The sequence below is a fragment of the Pipra filicauda genome, unplaced genomic scaffold (genome assembly GCF_003945595.2).
Source record: "Pipra filicauda isolate LSUMZ 115617 unplaced genomic scaffold, ASM394559v2 scaffold70_size2993248_pilon, whole genome shotgun sequence".
Lineage (NCBI taxonomy): Eukaryota > Metazoa > Chordata > Aves > Passeriformes > Pipridae > Pipra > Pipra filicauda.
Genome location: NW_024104876.1, coordinates 2058785 through 2080564, shown reverse-complemented (window position 1 = coordinate 2080564; position 21780 = coordinate 2058785). Strand labels below are relative to the sequence as shown.

At 46.5% G+C, this 21780-nt stretch overlaps 1 protein-coding gene and 1 long non-coding RNA gene across 3 annotated transcripts in view; one reads left to right on the top strand and one right to left on the bottom strand.

Annotated features, from left to right (window-relative positions):
- Window positions 1-338: 338 nt before the first annotated feature.
- Window positions 339-6624, bottom strand: LOC113984571. 2 transcript variants are annotated; one of them, XR_005566409.1, is made up of 3 exons: window positions 4515-6624; window positions 2963-3193; window positions 339-1790 (listed from the first exon to the last, which is right to left on the bottom strand). It is a non-coding gene; the product is annotated as an uncharacterized LOC113984571 (long non-coding RNA). The 2 variants fall into 2 exon arrangements; XR_003539550.2 differs by having other exon boundaries at window positions 2963-4820; window positions 5584-6624.
- Window positions 6625-6887: 263 nt separating this feature from the next.
- The window catches only part of ALDH1A3 (aldehyde dehydrogenase 1 family member A3), a 35623-nt gene continuing 20730 nt past the window's right edge, over window positions 6888-21780 (top strand). The window contains exons 1-5 of the mRNA XM_027714771.2: window positions 6888-6989; window positions 10392-10496; window positions 16255-16395; window positions 18567-18696; window positions 20315-20376. Coding sequence (XP_027570572.1) covers window positions 6888-6989; window positions 10392-10496; window positions 16255-16395; window positions 18567-18696; window positions 20315-20376 — 540 coding nt within the window. The remainder of the gene's footprint in view (window positions 6990-10391; window positions 10497-16254; window positions 16396-18566; window positions 18697-20314; window positions 20377-21780) is intronic.

Here is a 21780-nt window from a genome sequence, read left to right as displayed (position 1 = left end):
TGCTGAAGTGCGAAATGAGCCTGCGAAACCTCGTTGTCCTCATTAAACTCTGACAAGGAGGGTGACAAGAAGCAGCGGAGGGGAAACAATGCGGCAGTGTTGGGGAGAGCCCCGCGCCGGGGCAGCCTTTGTGCCCGCACACAAAAGCTCTTGTTTGCATGTGTTAAAGTCCATTAAACCGCGGCAGCCCCAGGTGCAAACGCCAGCCCGGAGGGGCCGCGCCACCTTCCGCGCCCGCTGAGCGCGGCGGCCGCTCCGCGCTCGGCCCCGGCACTGGCGGGCGGCGGGGCCGGGGCACGGCCCGGCGGGCTCCTAATGAGGGCCCGGGGCTGGCCCTTCATTAACAGGCATGGGTGGGTTTTGCTCTCTGTGCCCCCAGATTCGCCTGTCCCCCCGCCTCGCCGTTAGTGGAAGCGACGGGACACAATGTCGCCTATTGTGCTCACCCGAGGGGACACGGATGGGACCCCGCGCGCAGCCCAGGGTCGTGGATGCTGACCTGGTGCCAAAAGCCTGGTGGACAGGGGCCGTGGTCTGGTTTTTTTCCCACTTTTACTTGTAAAGGTACCTTTGGACGTTGGAACATCATCAAATCCTTACAGAAAGTACCCCCAAGCAGAGCTTCCAGCTTCTGGTTCAAACAGCAGAATTCAACCCAGAGGGTAGAAAAGGGAGGAACTGTGCAGAGAATAACCACAAAAAAAAGCTTTGCACAGGTCGAAGCCTACAAAAACAACCTCATCAGTGTTAGTGTTTCATATGACTGGCACAGGGCTTTGTCCAAGAAAAAGTATTTCCAGGTTCTGTTGCAACAAGTCCACATCCCTTTATCCCCAGTGGGTCTGCCAGGGATCTGCCCCACGGCTATTTTAAATTGTGCTGTTAATAGCAATTCATTACAGTTGATAGAACTGGGAGAGTTGCCTTTTATTTTGCAATTAGACATAAAGACTCTGATCTGGCAAACTCTGCTCTGTGAGAATGCGAGTAGCTCTGCTGAAGTCATCTGGGACTGCTCATATGCTTAACATTAAGCCCGTGCGGGTTTGCAGGATCAAGGTCTGAGACAGGATCATCTTTAAAGATGTTTGTTTACCTGCTCTGTTCTGTGTTTCCTAGATTCGTGACTGTGCTCTGCAAAACCATTTCTCTGGGAAGACCTGGAATGGCTCGAGTCAGCTGGGCACAGCTCACAAGTAGCATTATGAAGGCAAGTGCTTCTTCCCGTAAACAAAAATTGTTTGCAGGAGCTTGATTCGGGAAGACGTGACGGCACCGGGTACGTTGCATTGCAAACTGTTCAGCTGTGCGAGCCTGTGTGTACTGAGGCGTTAATGCAGAACTGTTGGGCACTGGGCCCAGAACAGATGCGAGGATGAGTGAGAGCAAAGAGACACTGAGGAAGAAGCAGGAGAAGAAAGCACATTTTAGGCTCCTCTATTCCTGCCTGGACAACCGCGGCTTTGGAAACCTGGGCACGGGCCCCAGATGTGTCTTATCTGGAGAAAGTGGGAAGCAACATGATCTGTGGAGAAAACAAACATATTTGTTTTTTTTTTTTTAGTTTTTCAATCCTGCAAACAATAGCTGTTTGTAGGCAAATAATCCTCAGGTCTGCATGGCTGGATCAATGCAGGGAGTGGTTCCCATCAGTTCCGTGGTGCCAGACACACTGAGTGGTTTGTAAGGAAACGGGCCCTTGAACTTCACAGCACAGACACTATCTTAGTAGGTTATCATGCACTTGCTTCTGTTCCTGCTCTCACTCTCCTCATCTTCCAATGCTTGGCCTGGCAGGGAGAAGTGAAGGTGAGAGGAAATAGACGTTGTTTTAATAGAAAAGGCTTCAAATCGTTCAGCTGTTTGTTATTTCCCTGCCACTTACTTTTCCAATTTACTTTTGGAGCCAGGCAAGCTAAAGGAAAAGCCAGTCCTTGTGCACAGCCACAGTTTAATACCTATGATATGCATGAAGAAAATTAATTTGACTGAGGATTTTGCTTCATGAAGTAATTACAGTGCAATACATAAAAAGGCTGTGTTTTCTCTTGAGCCGCCAAAGTCCTGGTTTGCATCATGAGGTCATGTTTAGGATTACAAATGTTTGCACAAATCGCATCTCACAGAGTCTCACATCACTTTTCCTCACCTTTATTGACAGGATTTGTGGAGGTGGAGAGGAACAGGGAAAGAAAGTCTTCTTTAGCCTCAGATGTGTTAAAATGGAAGCTTTAACCCGCAGGGCACAAGAAGGGTGATACAAATACCTGGAGAGTGCTGAGTTCACAGGGTAAGGCTGCTTCAAATTCCAATATATATCCAATGCCTACAACCCTCCTCCACTACTACCAATGGGGAGGGATTGTAGGCATCAGAATAGCCCAAGTAAGGTTGGGTTAACTCAAAAAAACTCCTCATGTAATACATACAAATTGCAAAGTATCGTCTGAACAGTCTGATTTTTTTAATTTTGATTTTGATTTTTATTTTTTATGACACCTCTCTGAATTCAAATCCTTTTGAATTGCACGTGTATACTTTGATAAACTGCATAGACTTGTCTTGGTATAGAATTTGGTGTGATGTCTTTCACAACTGAAGGCAGCACTTCAGTTATCACTATTTTGCAGCCAGAAAATATTTGGGAAAACAAAGCAAATCAAAATGCACTGGCAAAGCACATCTCACTGCCTTTACATATCAATTAAACAGTCACTACTGCTACCAGGGAGTCCATAAAATGCCAGTCATATCACAATTGAAACCGATCCATTCTGCCGCCAACCCATATCGTGGAAAATTTGCTCAACAGTGATGAAATTTATGAATTTTAAGTTTGCTGAGAAAAAGGAACTCAAACCCAAGAAAACTGCCCACAGAAAAAAAAGTTACAGGAATATTAGGTTTACAAAAATTAAGAGAATTCTCAGATTAAAGTCGCTGGAGAGCAATGCCCACTCACCTGCGTGCTCTGCCTTGCCTGGGTGTTTAGGTGGGAGATCTTTAGATCCAGTTTGTTTGTTGTACAGTGACTGCTGGAGCTGAGCTGAGCTCTGTGTGTCTGTCATCACAGTTCTCGGGCTGTAGGTGACTCACATGGAGAATCCAGAATTATGAAGACCCTTTCTTTAATTCATCGCTGCCTGTCTTCTTTCCTCACTGATAATACAGGGTCAGCATCCTCTCAGAATTGCTGGAAAAGGAAATGGTGCATGTGAAACACTCAGACACTGCTGTCATGAGCACCGTGGAAAAACCACACGGAAATGAATAATTTTGTGCCCAAAGCCCAATTTGAATAACAGGCAGTAAAAAGCCCCATCGCTGCACGTTAAACAAGAGGAGAATAAATCATGGGGGGAGCTGCTCCCTCAGGAGCAGCAACCATTGCCAATGTGGAGTGAGGGGATGCCTGTAGGAAAAGGGTGTGGATAACTCAATTACAGTTCATCTGGATGAGGAAAACCAGGCAAACTCTGGACACTGCAGGCTGTTGAATGCTGGAGTGCACAGCCTCAGTAGCCTTTCAGAGTATATTGTTTCACACACGTATTTATGTTTGTGTGTGCATGGGCTTCGGGCTATATGGAAAATAAGCGGGATAAGCTTTGGCTCTGTGCCAGGTTAACTGCTCTACACAGCAAAGGGACTGCTGGTCAACTGGAAGCACAGGCTGAGGTCTAGATGCAAAAAAATCATTGAATTGTCAACTGATCAGCTTGTAGAGTCACTCTCAGATGCAAGAACACGTCCTGTAATTGCCCTTGGCACAGAGAGACAGACCAGCACAGGGAACCGTGGTCAGGTCTCATTAATGGCATCAGATTTAGGAGTGTATGTGTCTGATCCAACAGAGGGAAGGCAATCTTTTTTCTGGATAGAAGAGGACACCCTGTCTACTCAGTTTAGGAACTTATGTGAGATACAGCTCTGCAGAGCAGCACAGCTCCAAGGAGTTCACAGCCATCACCATCCCTTCAGCAGGTTAAGGACACATACTGCAGAGATCTCTGCAACAGGAGAACACAACAGGGTGACTCAGTAGTAATGTGACCTTTCATCAGCAGATGCTTTTCCTCTTGTTTCTGACACATTTATCAACTGCTGCAAATTCAGGTAAATCCCATTTTTTCAGTGCTTCTATCTGAGTGGTGGCATGGCCCTCCAGGAGCACGGGAATGAATGTGAAATGTCTTGCATTCGTTCTTATCAGGGCTCTATTGTTGCTTTTAGGGCATCTCCCACTCAGCAGTCTGGAGATGTGAGTATTTCCACCTCTGTGGACCTGGTATAAGCACCAGTGACAAAAGACACATCTTTCCTGGAGTTGGTGGAGTTCCCGTTTATGACAGGATTGAGTTTGCCTAACAAGAGACCAGTCAGTGTCCACAAAACTCTTTGACAATGAAAAATTTCACTACTCTCCTTGTGACACTACTAGTGGAAGCACTGCATACGCTACATATATCAGTTAAAGTTTATTATTTCAGCTCTTTCATATGTCACTGACTCACCATTCGTTAGCTTCGGGCAACCTTTTAAAGGTCTTACACATCCCCAAACCCTGTATATGGAATTTCTGCCTTAGATATATCTCATACTGCACCAACATTGACTCAAAGGAGCAATAGTTTTCCCAGCAAAGTCCTGTATAAAATCTTCCTCATGAGAGATAAGAAACAAGGTCATTTCACATGAGACGGCCCACTGGAATGACTCTTTAGACACTGCTTGTCCCGGAACTTCTTATTCATCCTTCTCCTCATCCAGATATTTTGTCTTCTAATTGCAAGAGTATTTTCCACTTCAGCTGAGGGTTTCTGTAGGCAAAATACAGATAGAAATGGATAAATTCTATAATAATGTGTCACCTCTGTAATGATTTGCTCCTTTGAACTATCAAATTGTTGCCTATAGGGTTGTGATACATTCTGGTAAAAATGGAAATGGTGAGTTACTAGAGGCCCAAAGAAGTTCTGTTGCCAATCTGGTAACTGTCATAAGCCCTCAAATGGATCAGTGGCCACATCTTTTCCAGAGATAACAGAAAGAAATATTTTCTATCTCAGACTTCGACTTGCACATCCTCTCAGTCACCTCGTACAGATTACACCTAAGCATAGCTTGAATCCAAACTCCTCTTCATTGGGACTAGGAACATGTTGGTATTTGTTTAAGGGATTCTTTGATGCTTTTGTGAGAAATAGCAGTAGTTAAAAATGGAAGGAACATTTCTGCACCAATCATCACCAGATAGGTTTTAATCTGGGCAGGCGACCTCCAAGGACATCGCGCTGCAGGGAGCAGGGTTTGATTCAGCAGGGTACTTTCCCTTCTGAATCAGCACTAGCTCTACGCCACTGTGATATCACAGGCTATCTGCCTTTGGAAGCGCCGAGTATTTTTGAGTATTCTAACAGCAAAGTGCTGACTATTGCTGGGGATTATCGATTCTGTGAAACATTTTGTAAGATAACTTCTGGCATCTTGCCACTTGTTATATGGAAAATATGTTGTATTATCTTCCATGTGTGTGGGGGTGTAAGGGTGCTCCTAGTGTCCTGGCCCCCAGCCTGCAGAGACACATATTTTATTCAGAATGAAGTTAAGCAATACATGATGAACTTGTTCAGGCGCAGAGCCTAGATCTGTCACTTCAGACATGTTCCATATCCTGTAGGACTTCTCGAAAGACAGCATCTTTCTCGACGTTCCAAGTATGCTACTATGAACACCACACTGGAGATTGGCTGGGTGGGACACAAATACGTTGGTTATCAGTGTAAGACATTTCTGTGGAAGGGCCTGGTCCTGCCCTGGCGGGCTGAAGTCCTTCAAATGGGATAGTCAGACTGGGGTGGTCAAACTGGTCCCAGACTCCTGTACACACGCAGGATGCTGTCAGACGTTGCACGTCAGACATTTGATGTAATGTTCTTCTCTTACTTATCAGTCCTGGGAACCTCTCCAGAGGCTCTGTGTGAAGGATGGGGTGTAGCAGGTTGGGGTGAGGATGTCAGGGCACCAGGAAGAGCAGAGAAAGGCCCTTGTTCTGGAGGTAGAGGGTGTAACATGACAACTTAGGGGAGAACTGTCTGGACAGTCCAACACCGTGCCTGGGGAGGGTGGTGGTATTCCCATGGAGACCCTACAACGGTCCTCCCGTGACTGACTTCTGGGTGCATTTGAGTGGGATGCAAAGGCAGCAGAGAGGGCCCTTCCTCCCCAGAACCATCCCGCTGCCACACCTTAGGAGAAGCCATGGTGGCTGCTCTGCTCCCCAAAAGGAGCCCTGTGGGAGCCCCAAGAGATCCTGTGGAGAGCCCCGAGGGAGCAATGTCAGAGCCCTGCAGAAGCCCTCTGGGGAGCCCTCTGGGGAGCCCTTGCAGACCCTTCGGAAACTCTTTGGAAACCTTTTGGGGAGCTGCAAAGGACCCTGTGGGAAGCCGTTTGGGAAACCCTTTGGGACTGAGGGAAGCCCTGTGGAAGCCCTTTGGGGAGCCCTTTGGGACCCTGTGGAAACGCTGAGGGGAGCCCTTTGGAAGTCTCGAGGGAGCCCTTTGGGACCCTGAGGGGAGCAAAGGGGAGCCCTTTGGAAGCCCTTTGACAACCGTGACGGACCCTGAGGGGAGCCCTTTGACAGCCCTGAGGGGTTCCCGCTGTCGCGCGCGCGGCGCGCGGGCGCCCCCGTTCCCCGCGCGGCGGCCGCGCTGCCTCGGCGGGGCGGCGCCGCCCGTCACCTGCGGCCGCGCGAGGGGCCGGGGCGGGGCGGGGCGCGGGGCGGGGGCGGTGGCCAATGGGGGGCGGGCGGGCGGTGCACGCGGCGCTCTTAAGGCGGCGCGGGCACTGTCAGCGGGCAGACGGCGCGCGGGCTCGACGGCGCGGCCATGGCCGCCCTCAACGGCGCCGTGGAGAACGGGCAGCCCGACAGGAAAGTGCCGCCGCCGCTGCCGCGGCCCCTGCGCAGCCTGGAGGTGAAGTACACCAAGGTGAGCCCGCTCGCCAGCCGTGGGGAGGTGGGCGGCGGGGCCGGGGCTTGGTGGAGTCCCGGTGGCGGCGAGGTGTTAGGTTTTTAATACAGAGTTTTCACCCTCGGTGTTGTTTCTCTTAAATTCTTTTGTTCTTCCTGGTGCCTGAGACAGTAGGTTTATGGGGATTTGAGGTTGAACGAGCAGGTGACAGTGGCATTTCCAATGGAGCAGCTGTTGCCCCAATCCCTAAAGCCCAAAAACTAACTTTTTTTTTTTTTTTTTTTTTTTTTTTTTTAAATAAAATGGCCCCGCTGAAGCTGTTGTCCTGCCCCAGGTGCTCTGTGCTCCTGTGGTGCCTGACACCATCTTCCATCCCAACCCACTTTTGAACGCCTCCAGCCCTGCAGTGGTGCTCAGTGAAATCCGATTTGGATGGGGTGAGCCCGGGCAGGGTGAGAAGGGGGTTTTATCCCTCAGGAAGCTGCTTTTTGGAGTTGTGTTCAACTGTCCTTGACCCGGTCTGCAGCTCCTCTGCTGGGAGGGGGCTCAGTGCCAGGGGTGGATTTGGGTTCTGGCAAGCCTCGAGAAGGACCAGTGTCCAGCAGACTGGGCCTTATGGAAGAGCTTTGCCATGAGACTGGAGCCATCCTGCAGCTCTAGAAGTGGTGTTCATGTGAGTCTTGTTGGTGGCTCTCTCTGTCCCAACAGAGCTCCTCTATGGCCTCTCTGTGGGATGAGGAGTCAGGCATCGAGCCCACACAAACCCTCACCTCTCCACTCTTCATTGAGCTTCCCTTTAAACGGTTGCTCCTGACCTTTTGGATTAAACCAAAGGCTCCTGAGCTCGATAACTCCATCCCTCAGAGGTGAGGCTGGCGTGGAGCTGAGCAGGGCTGCAGAAATCCCTGCTCTCAGCACAACTGTAGCTCTGCGATCGCTGGGTCGCTTTTTGTTCCACAACAGCCTGACCCTCTGCCTTGCGCAGTGAGGAAAATGTCCCGGCTGGTTATGCTGCTGAGGAGCCTCAACTGCCGTAATTTCAAGTTTGTGGCTGGACTAAAAGAACTGGAGGGGCTGAATTAGTGTGTTACTGTTGCATTTTTGTGTTAAGTATTTAAAAAAAAAAAAAAAAAAAGAAGAATTCAAAGATTATTCCCTTGCAGTAAGAAGAAGTAAACAGCAATAGCTTGTCCGACAAGGTGTTGATTTGAATTATGCATCCGAAGTAGTGAAACAGATTAGCAATTAGTAGTAATCACTGGACTAGATTAATTTTTAACATCCCAAGTTTATCTGCCCTTTATTTGTGAGATAAACTTGTCATTTAGCAGCAAATTGGATCTGCAGCTGCTGATTGCAGAATGGCGTAGTGCTGCACAAACAGCTCTTTCCCGCGTCCAAAATGGACACGGCCATTCGAGTTCTTCTTAAACATCCAAATGTTCTGGTTTTTGTTATTTTTATTGTTGTGAACACTTTTAAACACTCCTTAGGGATCTTATCCTGCAGCCGTGTAAGTTTTAATACATGCAGTTTTGTTCTCCAGAGTTTTACCAGAGACTCTGTGTGCTGGAAGTAACAAGGTAGTCTCTTAAAAGTGGAAACCAATGTAAATTAAAAGTGGGAGTTTGATGTTTGATCTGATGCTGCTGGTGCATCTGAGTAAATAATGAGCAGCAGTCAATTTTCATAAAACTTCGAGGGGTTTTGTACAAGCTCTGAGTTTCACCAGATGTTTACAGCTGACAGCATGTTTTCCTCTGCTTAGAGGAGATTTTTTATTTTTGGTTCTACCAGTTACGGGGTTGGGGGAGAGGAAAAAATTTTCAACAAAGATCTTTCTTATAAAGCAGCTTAGTGCTTGTCATGGATGTGTGATGGAAGTGATCTGTCCACAGTTCCTTGTCTCAAATCCTGGGTATGCAGCATGAACAGATGATAAATTATTCGATTTGATTTCAACTCCTGGCACCAAAGACTCAGGATATGTGGTGCAATTCCCAGAATGATGCCAGTGTATATGTTACATTTAAAACAGTCTGATCCTGTCACTCTCGTGTTTTACTACTTGTAGGAACATCATTTTCCCACAGAATTCATGTTGAATGCGAAGGAAAGACAGTGTCCTTCCTCAATCCTCAGTTTATGAGCATATACCCGATGCTTTAATTTTACAGTTCCTGTCATATTTCTCGTATTTATAATGTGACTCTTCTTCATTAGTGAAACGAAGAAAAACTGAATTTAAAATGTGTGAATGTTAAAATGGAGCACTTGGATAACAAAGGTAGTTCAGGAGCATTGGTGTCTTAAACTGGAGTTAATATTTCTAACACTGTATCTTTTCTTGTGACTTCCCTTGGCAACGTCTTTGGCAAAATGGTCTTTTTCTTGGCCTGTGTGAAACAGGTGGGTCCAACTGTGCAGCTTCTACACCAGTTACATTTTGTGTGCTTTGTGAAGAAATAGTAAGAAAAAAGCCCTTTCAGGAAGAAAAAACTGCCCAAGGAAAGAAAATTATGACCCAAAGCAGTGGGAATTCCGAATGTAAGAGATGCAACATTAATCTCCTGGTGGTGTGTAGAGACTCATAAACAAGATTGCAAATGTGGATGACTTCCAAAAAAAAGTACTAGCTTACAGCCACTAGCAGGCTACTAATAAAGATTACTTCATCTAATCTTACTTGAAGTATATTTATAAAATATAACACTGCCAAGTTAGATCACAGCGTGGATAAGATGCATGTTGAATCAATTAATTGTATATAGGTATTCATGTTCTGTTTACAGTGAGTAACAACACTCCAGTATTTAATGCATTTTCAGTTACGCAACGCTGGGACTGTTTGTTCTTGCTCTGGAAATGCAATATTTTGAAACACTTAAATCTTGTCACAGATGACTCCAAGTGACGTGGGAGGCTTGATCCAGCCTGTGACAGGGCATGGTGGGGTAGAACTGAGCCAGTCCCCACCCTCCTCTGGGTGCTGCCAGAGGGGGGAGCAAGATGTGGAAGTAGCTCAGGGAGGATACAAACGACCAAAGAATATTGTGCACTGACATGGAACAAGGGGCTCCTTTTGCTTGAACCATGCAAGCTTCTCTTGGTGTCTGCTTGGTGTTCCCATGGAGATGTATTTCAAAACCCACCTGTTTCTCATTGCCAGATCATGATGGTGTGTTGTGTGAGCCCCATCCTCTGCCTTCCTCTTGCTCAAAACCAACTGGGTGCACAAAGTTTGGATAAATGCTTCTGTATTACAATCTCCCTGGCAGAGAGACTGAGCGCACTTGACTCGCCACCAATGGAAATCGGAGAGCTTTGGGGCCTTTGAAAAGCACTTATGGGGTTTTTTTTTGTCTACATCAGTGTTTTCTTTCTCCTGCCCATCCCACTTCCCTTGCTCTCTCTCTTCAGATATTTATTAACAATGAATGGCACGAGTCTACAAGTGGAAAGAAGTTCCCCACCTACAACCCTTCAACGCTGGAGAAGATTTGTGATATTGAGGAAGGAGATAAGGTGAGTGTTGTTAGAAAAGCAGTGCAGAAGACAATTTCCAAAGCACTTATTTGGAAGTGCTTCTATGGAAGCACACAGGGGAAAAGCTGGCTTGTAACAACAACATCCATCCGGCCAGACTGATTTGAAGGTCTGGGGCACTGAATGTGCTGCTCAAGAATTACATGGGCTGGGTGGGATCAATCCTGTCCAACTCGTCAGAGGCACTTTCCCTGGTAGGAACTGGCTGCTGAGCACTGTCAGAGGAATGAGATTGAGCATCATTCTTGTGGCATGGACTGGAAGGGAGCAGCCAGCCTGAGGAAATAGTAATGATGGTGTATGCACATCCCTGACAGGACTTGGGCCTTGTGTTGGGAGTGGTTTATACACCAGCTGCACAGCAGCATGTTGGACACACCGAACTGAAACTTGTCTCTTTATAAACATAGTCACCAAATAACCTGAGTGCTTGGGGGAATTTGAGGTCAGTCGTGCAAACACTGACCACTTACTGCTGGAGATGTGGTGCTGCTTTTCCAACTGGTATTGTGGGTTCTGGCCTCCTGCACAAATGTGGCAACTCCCAGTTAAAACCAAACCAGTATCTCAAGAGCTCTAGCAGTCCTTGGCTGGCCCTGGTTTGCTGTAGATCAGCCTGGGCTGTAAGAGGATTTGTAACAGTTTGAGGTGAGGAACAATCAAATGTGACACTTTTTGTCCAAAACGTAGGGGCCAACTGGTCTGACCTATGGAAGAGGGCTGGCCCAAGAGCTGGCTTCTTGCAGGGTGTCATGGAAAGGTGACTCAGCTGCTGTGCTGTACCAAGGCTTTGGCAGCTCATTGCTATGGGCAGTGTGGCCATTTCTGAGATCTCTTTCTTTGTGCCTAAGCTTGTCCAACACTTGTGAGGCCCAATGCCTGGTTTCCAGCAAGGTAGCTGCCTTGGAGATCCTTTCCTAGTAGGACTGAGAGTAGCTGAGCAGGGGCAGTGTGTTTTCTGGTATTGTACTATGTAGAGTATAAAGCCTGACCCTCTGGAGATGGGAGCAAACTTGCTTGGGAATGCAATGCAGTGTTGTGTAAGGTAGCTGTGCTTTTTTGGATGGCACTAAAGCAGCCTCCAGGATTCATTGCCATGGGGGATTTGTGTATCCATAGGGCAATTACAGATCCAGGCAGAACCAAACATTATGTGTAATTTCTTTATACTGACTGGGTAGGACACAACTGTGTTTAATTGCAGTGGCATGTAAACAGTGGAGTTGAAGCTCTGATGCAACTGTATTTTGATAGGCACAAACCATGACATTGTTATTGTTCCCTGAGCTAAGTGTCTCCTCAAGCACCTACAGAGGAGCATTTCGTGCCTGCCTCTTACTGGCTTAAAGAAAATTGTTATGCAGAACTAAAAGCCCAGTTTTGCAGCTTGCCTCCTTGAGGTTTGTCCCTGCCTGGATTTGGCTTTTAGCTTGCAGGAGAATCACTGTAAACCTTTCCTTGGGGTCAGTCAGTGGATTCCTGTCCCTGGATACTCAGCATGGGAGGCTGACTCCTTGGTGCATGGAAATTGCAGGAAAGAATGTAGGGTAACTCTGGTTTAGTTACTGAAAACCTCTTCCACCCCTTTATATCATACTTTTTAAAAAAACCCAATAATTGTTTGCTGTAAGTAGGTTTTTCCAAGGAACTGAGTGGGATTAGACCTGGATCTGGATTACTTAGAAAGCAATCGTGGGTGAGAACAATCCCCAAATAGCTGTTTGGCTTCTGGTGACACTTGCCATAGGACAGTGGGATGTGGTCAAGCTAAGTCCTCTGAGGCTTCATTTGCCCTGGTTGGACTTCCCCCCCTGGATGTAACTCCAGTCTGCTGGGCTCTCTTCAGGAAGTGGTGAGTTGTATTTGGTGGTGTTTTCCAGTGACCGTAAGTGCCACCACACTTGTTGTGCTGCTCAGTGCCACCCCAGGGATGTCAGTTCCTGGTACTGGCTCTGGCTTCAGCTGTGCTGTGCCAGGTTTGGCTCTGCCTTCACAACAGGCTGGGAGCAGAACTCCACTTTCCAAGCCCTCAACAGAAACCTGCCCCTCCCTGACCTTGCAGAGTGTTTTGTTTAGGCTGCACGTGAGGGGTGGGAGCTTGGCAGCCGATATCTCAGTGATGACAGTTCAGTCTGGTGTTGAAACTTGGCCAACGCTTTATGAGCCTCGAAGGAAAAGTTTTGTTGTTTGTTCTTTAGTTACAGAATTGTCCTTGATGGGACAGTTGAGGGATAAAGAAAAGTCTGTGTGGAAAAAGAAGCCCTGGAAATAAAATGGCAGATGTCTTCACTGGATGTTGGGAGGCTTTTTACCTCCCAAAAAGTGTCTTAGTGTCCAACTTTTTGCCAGGTTGATAACAGAAAAGGAATAACTTTCTTCATTAGACTTCTGCTTCATGGGAGTGGTGAAGCCCCAGAACTTCCACTCTGTCTTGATGTTACCATGTAAAATCAGGAATACTTGTGCCATTTTAATGTCGTTGGTGCTGCCAATAACAATTGGAGACAGGCTTTTTCCTTCCAGCAGCTTGCTGACATCCATCAAAGGCAGGGGAAAGGTGCTCCTTCCTCAGAGTGCCCAGCTCAGCTGGTGGCCTCAGAGCACGGGCAGCAGGTCCACAGCTGTGACTGTCGAGCAGACTCGTTATGGAGTGTCTGTCATGGTCAGTTCTAAACAGTTCACTGCCACACATGGATCTTTGAAGGGCTGTGAGAGGGATTTGTCCACGGTCAGCCTGTCTCCCTCAGACTGTAGTGGCAGGCTGAGGTAAGAGTCCAGCAGACTCCAATGCCCTCAATAATGATTTTGGATACTTGGGGCTGTTAAGATGCTCTTTGTGGCTGTTTTGAACTCACGTTCAGAAGTTAAGCAATGCAACGTGCTTGCAGGGGAGTAGATCAGGGAGCCTCTTTTAATTGAGAAACTGTGACATGCTCGTGCCCCGTGTCAGAAAAGTGCCTTTCCAAAGATGTGCACAGTGGAGGCTTTTTGAAGGAGTTATAGTTGAATTGAACAAAGATGGTCTCCACTGGTTGTGCTCCACCCTTGTTCTCCTTAGTGACCACAATGAAGCACTGTGGGACTGAAGCAGAGTGAGGCTTTCTTGCAGGTGTTTTTCCCACTCACAGAGCCACTAGATCTTCACTGTGAGGAAGACACAGGAGAGAGAAAAAAAGGGCAGGGGAGAAAAAGGGAGCAGCGATGAGCAAGACTTGAGGTGGAAAATGGAAGTGGAGGAGGTAGCTTAGAACAAAGAACAGTGTGATTTTTATCCAGGGGGGAAAGGTATGTGGTTGTGTAACTGGGGGTTGTATCATAATGCAAACACCAAGGTGGATATGAAGGTTTGCAGGCACTTCCAGGGTTGCAGTGCTTGACTTTGCAATCCTAATATTCTCTTAGTGGAGCTTTTTGTGTAATACTCAATGTGTTATAGATCCAGACTGAGCACCAGGATGCACAGGATCTCCTCCTCCTGTGGTTTTGTGCACCACAATGTGTTCCTGGCATCTTGACAGTTACGAGTCCCTTTGTCACGCCTTGTGCCTACCTATTGCAACATGCCTGCAATGAACATGCCATTCAGACTCCCCTAATGCCTAGTCATAACAGGATGGATTAAGAATGGCATTTTGGCCTTCCTGAAGAATTTCCTTGTTTTTGCTGGTCTCTCAGCGCTATTGAGGCTGTGCAGGCTCTCAGGATCTCACTTGGTGGTGCTACCCCGAGGGTGTTTAGGGAAAACCTGTTTGCTTGTGTGACAGTGACTGCAGTCCCTGAGCTGCTATTTGTACCCATCATGTCTGAGAAAAGAGACAAGAATGAAGACAACCATCTACAGGAATTGCAGTAGGACTTGTACTCTCATGTTTCGAGGATGGGGAAGATCTGGGCATGCACTGCAGTCCTCTGCCCATGCAGCCATCTCACCCCTGTTCTCTGAGTGCCAGGGTGGAGGGAAGACCCTCAGTAGCAAAGGCATTGTGCCACTGCAGACCCAGTTCCCTGCATGTCAGTGCTCCCAGGCTGGTACAGAACTAATTAATTACTACTAAGGGAAGACTTGTTTAAACTTGACAGGCTTTTTATGTTCCTTTGCCTGCTTTGTCACGTAAAATATTGCTGCCTTTCAGCTTGAGCCTTCATTCCAGCAGGCAGGATGGGGAGTACCTGAGTGTGCAGTGGCTGGTGGTGCCTTCCGGCTTTCACGATGTGCCAGTTTGAATCCAGATCAACTCAAGTGGAGTGAGCAATTTTGAAGGCCTGTTGTGCCTGGGGGTGACAGGCTCCAGGCAGGATGTGCCTGTCTGCACTCAGTGGCTCCTCACCACCTCTGCCTTACCAGCATCCTTTGCTAGACCAGAGCCGTTCCGTAGCAGCACAGGTCTCCTCCAATAATTCCCCAGCAGTGTTCTTCCAAAAGGGTGGATTTCTTCAGTATAAATCAGGTTATTTCAAAGCTGTGTAATGTGTTTGTAAAGAAAAGGAGCCAACTTTAATCTAAGGTGCCATTGCCTTGGGTGATGACTTGCTGTTTTGACCAAGAACTTTTTGAGGTGGCAACATGTCTCCCTATAACATTTTTTTCTTGGTTGAGCACCACACATCTCCCCATGAGGGGAGAGTGGCCAGACCTTGCTGGATCAGTGCAGAGGCTTATTTCCTAATTGTGTCCAGACAAGACCTGGCATTAGACATAGGTGAGAGCAACTGGTGAAGTTCTGTGAGGAACAATCAAGGCTCCTTTCCCACCCTTTTGAGCCATATATTGCAGTGAGGTGCAAGTTCTCCATCAGCTGAAGTGAGGCACAGACTGTGCCAGACATTACATACAGCAGGAACCTGTCCAAAGCTTTATGTGTGCTTGGGCTACAGCCTTGGCCTTGTGGATGCTGGTGGCAATGTTCCTGTTGATTCCATTGGATTGTGAGGTTGCCCTTGGCTTTGCTTTTTTAATCAATGTATGTAAGATGAAGGGAGGAGTTGAGGGTCTATTGTGAGCAGACCAAATGCATGAAGTTTTGGAGGAGTGGTGCTGTGAAAAGAGAGGGAACTTGCTGCCCACTTGAGTAGTCACTTGGGTAAACAGAGTTAGATTTGGTTGAGAGGATGGTAAAGCTGTAGGGAGATGAAGGGAGAATGGAACCAAGTGTGTGTAGGTGAAATGCCTTTGTCATGTTACTGAACAGCAAACCCTTTCCCATCTGGTAGAGATGTTCTGGAAGTGTTTTAGGATCTAAGGGAGTTTTTTAGTGTGTTAACTGCCATTGGCATGAGTTCCAGGGGGACTGAATGGTGGGATCTGAGCTGTGATTGTTCCCCTAGATAAAACCTTGATCTCACTGGGGGACTTTCCTGCCCACACTTGTTTAGAGGAGGCTGATTCATGTGGGCCAGTGGCCTGTCATGCTTGTTTCTCCAGCTCCCCCAGTGTCACATCCTCTATTGGCAGGAACACGATTCTGGATTATTTTATAAACAAATCAGTTACATTAAATTGCCCTTGCAAGACCCTATTGGTACTTTGACCTCAAGGTTGTTTACGAGCCCAGGCCAAACCCTGAAACATATTCCAGGCTTGGATTCAAATCCAGGAGTAAAATGGGAGTGGTTTTGTCAGACAACTTGGTTTTAGCCATCACAGCATCAATAAGGAACCAGCCTGAGTGGGGTTTCTGTGCCGTTGTCCAGCTCCTTCCTTGTAACCTGAGGTTTTCTTGTGTATGTGGTGCTGCAGCCTGACGTGGATAATGCAGTGGAGGCAGCCAAGGCAGCATTCCAGAGGGGCTCTCCGTGGAGACAGATGGGTGCCCCAAGCAGAGGACGACTCCTGCACAAACTGGCTGATCTTCTGGAGCGAGACAGAGTCATCCTGGCAGTAAGTACTGGGAGCACTGATAGACCAGCAACAGTTGGCTGATAGTTCAGCTCCATCCCTCTGATGCATCCGCATATACCTGATATTTTTCTTTTTCTCCTTTTTATGAGGGGCAGAAGAGTCTATATAGGAGTCATGACTTTCTTCCTCTTTCTGCAAGTTGACTTTATATAGTTGACTTCTTCAAAACTTTAGCTAGTTACTGAAGTGATTACAGATATTAGTACTCAAATTTTCAAAGCAATAAACACACTTTTTCTTAGCTTAACAGTCATTAATGTTCATAGCTGTCTTCCAGCTCTTATCTTTAAAAAAAACATACTAAAACAATGAAAGAAAACCAACTAACCAAAACAACCCCAAACCACCACAGCTGACTCAGTCTTTATTACAAAAATGCAGGGCCAGTTTAACACTTGTGCAAATTTCTTCCCCTAAAATGGGGAGCTGGAAAGAGAATTTTTCTCTTGCTGAATATCATCCAAAGTTTAAAATGTGTGTAAGTGGGAACCGTTCCTTTCCCTACTGAATGTACTGGCTCAGGAAAATCTGTCTATAACTGTGAAGCTGTGTTAACTTGGACATCTGCACTGAAAAACTATTGCTAATGGTTCCATGGTCCTGTCCTGGTGGAGTCCTGCTGGTGCAGAACAAGGGGATGAGAACCTGAGCTAAAACACACCGCAGTTGTAGGAACCTTTAGACTCCATGGGCATTGCACATCTTTCCAAATCGCACTCCCAGATCCTCAGCTTAGGGCTGCTGTCCCTCCATAACCAAGCTCTTGAATCTGAGCACTCTCCAGTTCAATGCTGCACTTTTATCTTCATGGGAATGGCATTTATGACATTCTGTGGTGTTAGAGGTGCAGGTTCCTGAGCCAGGGTCCTGCTGAGGTCAGTAGGAATTACACATGTGGGATGTGCTTAGGAGCCTGTACTTGCATGACTGCTTTGAGCTGAGCCTCTTTCCCCATCACAGTGTCTCTCAACCACATGACAGCTTTCAGTTTCAGCAGGACAAAACCAAACTATTTGGATCTAAAGGCAGTTCTGACCAGCAAATAAAAGTGGGGAAAAAAATGTTTGTGTGAATAAACCCTGTTCATTTTTGCTCACTTTTTGATGTGACTTTAGAGGATCCTGCTTTTTCCATAACCAGAGCACTCACTTCAAGCTTTCTCTGTCCTTCTAGTCTGGGAGGGCTTGTTTGGCATTGCTGTTTGCACTGCAGAACACCAGCCCTTAGCTGCCTTGGCTGCGTGCTAAGTAATGACTTATAAAAATCAGTTGTTTTAGCAGACATTCAGTGGATAACAATCCCAGTCATTCCAAGGGGAATGTCTGTTCGAGTGCTGTTTGGACCCTAATGTCTGTGGAAGATGACAGGGTATGACTTCATGTGTAAACAAAGATGTTCCAATCTACCAAGGGATAGTACTTCCTTTATGGATGTGCTGGCCATTTGTACCAATATCCCATTTAATGACCTGTGTGGAGAACAAAGCATTCCCTGAGCTAATGTCCAGAACAGTGCAAAGGACACAGGCTGAGCCTGGACTTTGTTTAGGGCTGCTCAGCACCGGTGCAGCTTCAGTGGAGCAACTTCTGCCTTGCCTTGGTCTCAGCACAGATCTGAGCCCAGAGGTTACTTCACCAGAACTCTGTAAAAAATGTGTTTTCTATCATTGGACAAAAGAGGCTTTTCAGAGGTTGGGTTTAGGGTTATGAAGTAGAAAAAATAGATCTTTTTTTTCACATAAAAGGCAAGTGGGTCTGACTGATTTCAGTGACACCATCTGGAATGCAGAACATCTGCGTTGGAGGGTCAGTTATGGTGAAGTCATGACTGGCTTTGTTTCTGACCAGTGCCCCAGACCCCCTGTATCCCACCCACACTCACCTTCTGGAGGCTTCTGGAAGGTGACCTTTCATCACAGCCACTGGACAAAGCAACTCCTGCATGGATCAGGGTTATCTGGTCTAGTCTCCCTTCTGCCTAATTTGTATTACAAGCTCGTTCCTTAAATATAAGAGGAGGGAAGAACACCCCGTGTCTTCAGAATAAGACAAAATAAAGCTGAGAAAGAGTTACTCTAAAAGCTTTTTTTTTTTTCCTCAAGAAAAAACCCATTAATTTGTCTGAAAGTGCATGCAACTTGTTTTTTTCAGACTCTGGAAACAATGGACACAGGAAAACCTTTTCTTCAGGCTTATTTCATTGACCTGGAAGGCTGTATAAAAACACTTCGGTATTACGCTGGATGGGCTGATAAAATTCAGGGCAGAACTATCCCAGTGGGTGAGTTGTGAGTTCCCTCAGACCCAGTTTTAGAGCTGGGATGGGATTGGGCTTTAGGGGGTGGGAGGGAGATCTGTGGAAAGGCTGGCTTCTGAAAACCTGCAAAAATAGCCTCTTCTTCCTTGCTATCCCAGGATGCATTTTAAGCAGAGGTGTTTCAATATTCAAACTAATGGAAGAACTATGTCAAGGCCTGTATGGATCTCAGAAAAATAATGGATGAGCTCTTCTGCTGCTTTTTTGACAGAGGAACTTTTTTGGTTTTGAATCCAGACTAATTCTTAAAGAAAACACCCCACATGTTATAGGGGAAATTATTTGTAGGGATCACTGAAATAAATTAAGATGCCAGAGAGTGTAAGGACAGAGTTTTCTGGGGAGAATGGTATGAAGGCAGCAGAGCTTGTGCCATTGCAGGTGCCACAGGGATGTGGCAGAGGGTTGATGTGGAATCCACCAGTGTCTCCCACCTCACTGACATTCCTGCATCCATGGTATTGCCGGCTCAGATGTTCAGAGAGATCATGTAGTGCTTTTTGTTAACTTTTATTGAAGAGGAGGTCTGAGATGTTGACTCCTCTGAGGAGTCAAAGCACTGAGCTCTTTGGGGGACCTTGTCAAGTTTTCTGACACTTAAAAGAGGTTTTCAAAATGTTTCCTAGGCTGCAGAGTCAGAGCAGTCACACAGAAAGAAGGCTTTGGTTCAGCTATATAAGTTGAAGTTTGGTTTTGGGAGAACAAATCAAGACAATGAATATCCATGTGGCACAATGGGCAACGTGGTGTATTTTCAAATTCAGCCTTTTTTTGTCCCTGTGTGCAGGTGATCACTGAGGCTGTAAAAATGACAGGCACTGCAGACAAAAATTCTTCACCAGGAGAAGGACTCTGAAGGGCTGACTGGTTCAGTCTCTGCAGGCAGCAAAGGGAGTCATGTCAGCCTTATAAACAGAGATGTCACCCTCATTCAGAGTAGTGTAAAGCTTTGCTTGCCTGGACACTGCTTGTTTGTCCTGATTTGAGATCACTCCCAAAAACTCTCATTAGAAGTGTTCATGTTCTCTCTCATCTTCCCAATAAAACTGGGTGTTCAGCAAGAATGAATTTGAAAGGCAAATGTCCTTCCTGCTTTCTTTTTGAAAGAGTAACAGCAGTATTTTAAGATGAATGGTGTTACTTTAATCCCAGAGTTCTTACCAGAAGTGCAATTCCTGTTACACTGAACATGATTCCTGTACAAAATGGATTTAAAAACACTTCCCCTCAGGGAGGCAAGTGCTTTGCTTCCTTCAGTGAGACACAACATGAATGAAATTTGTGCTTGCTCTTCAGTGTAGTGAAGAGCTCAGCCTCAATGCAGGGATTTAGCAGAAGGAATTGAATCCCTGGTTTTGAAAGGCTCCACTGTAACCATGAGCAGTGTTTGGCTTTACCCAGAGACATCTTCATCCATCTGGGATGTCCCAGAGGCACGAGTTAAGAGGAACAGATATGGGGTTCTTTGTCTAACACAGGTTTAGTTCTGTCCCCAGCCTTTTAGGTGCAGTTGTCTTACACATTTTCTGTGCAGGTGAGGATTTTGACTGTTTTGTTGTCTTTTTATCCTCTCGTCTTGCAGATGAAAATTTTGTGTGTTTCACCCGGCACGAGCCGATGGGTGTCTGTGGAGCCATAACCCCAGTAAGTACCAGTGATGCTGCCCTGCATCTCCCACAGAACTGGAAAAGTCCATGTGCACTCCCATCCTACACTGCAACCTCCTGCTCCCTGGTTAAGCACAGCTGTTCTGCAGGGAACTCCCATCTCAGTGGCCTGATGTAGTTTCTTGTTTTACCCCCATGCCAATTGCTCTTGGCAGCAGAAATCCCCTGCAATGGAAGGGTGGGTCTCCTAATCAGACGCTCTGTTCCTCTCTGAGGCTGACACCAGTCACCAGAGACCAGTCAGAGCTCTCTGACTCTCACACTGCTGGGACACCCATCTCGTCATTACGTCTGCTGGCTCTTTGCTGCCTCGTGCTGATGCACAGTTTTGAGTTTTAAATCATATCCATTATTAATAAAGCCTGGCTGTTCTCTGAGCTTTCTGGGATTACATCTCACTGAATAGTTTTCTTTTCCTTGAGGTCTCATTCTTTGCTGAGGGGACAGTGTGGCTAGTTCTTGGAATACCTCCAGTATTACCATGTGTTGCTTGCTCTCTTTAAACAGACAGCCAGGAAGACTTTACAGCTACATGGAAGACATAGTTTGTTCCTGTCTGGTTGTAAAATGCTTTGAATGTGGTATCCTATAAGTCATGAGGTAAATGGTGCTGTGCCAAGATTCTCTGTTTGGATACAGCACCAAACCTGCCAGAGTTCAGGAAGCCTTTGGACAATGGTCTCAGGCCCATGGTGGGATTCTTGGGGCTGTCCTATGCAGGGCCAGGAGTTGGAGTTTGGTGATCCTAATGGGTCCCTTCCCACTCAGGATATTCTATGATTATATGATACTTGGATCAATAAGAGTCCATGGAGGATTTTGACCTTTGGGATAAGGAGAGACTGAAAGAAATGCATGTGGGGTGTTGAATGCATGTGGACCCTGGGAATACCAGGTCTAGACCACTTCCCAAAGATGTCTGGGAAAATTCTGCTTTTTCTTTCAGCAGGATTGAATCTAAATTGCCAGTGATAAGAGGACATGGTCTATTTGGCAATGTGAGGGTGAGGCAGAGTGGGAGATGGTCAGTAGGATTTATCAGACATTTGTCTTGGTAACTTTTGCACAGCTTTCCTGGCTTAGCAATAAATGTGACTGCTTGCGAGCAGAATTTATGACTTAAGATCAAAACCTCAGGTTCCTCACATCGATCATCAATTAAAAGGTCACACTTGTCCACCTTTGGCACTCAACAGTGCTTTGGAAACTATCCTTTTAAAAACCTACATGATGTAGGATGCTTTGGAAGGCCAGTATACGGGAACACAGTGGGACTTGAAGATCTCAGGTTGACCCTAAATCAGCAATAAATACAATAGAAAATACAGAACCAAATTTGACTCAAGTTCAACACTGTGTTTGTAAAAAGGATGATTGGGGT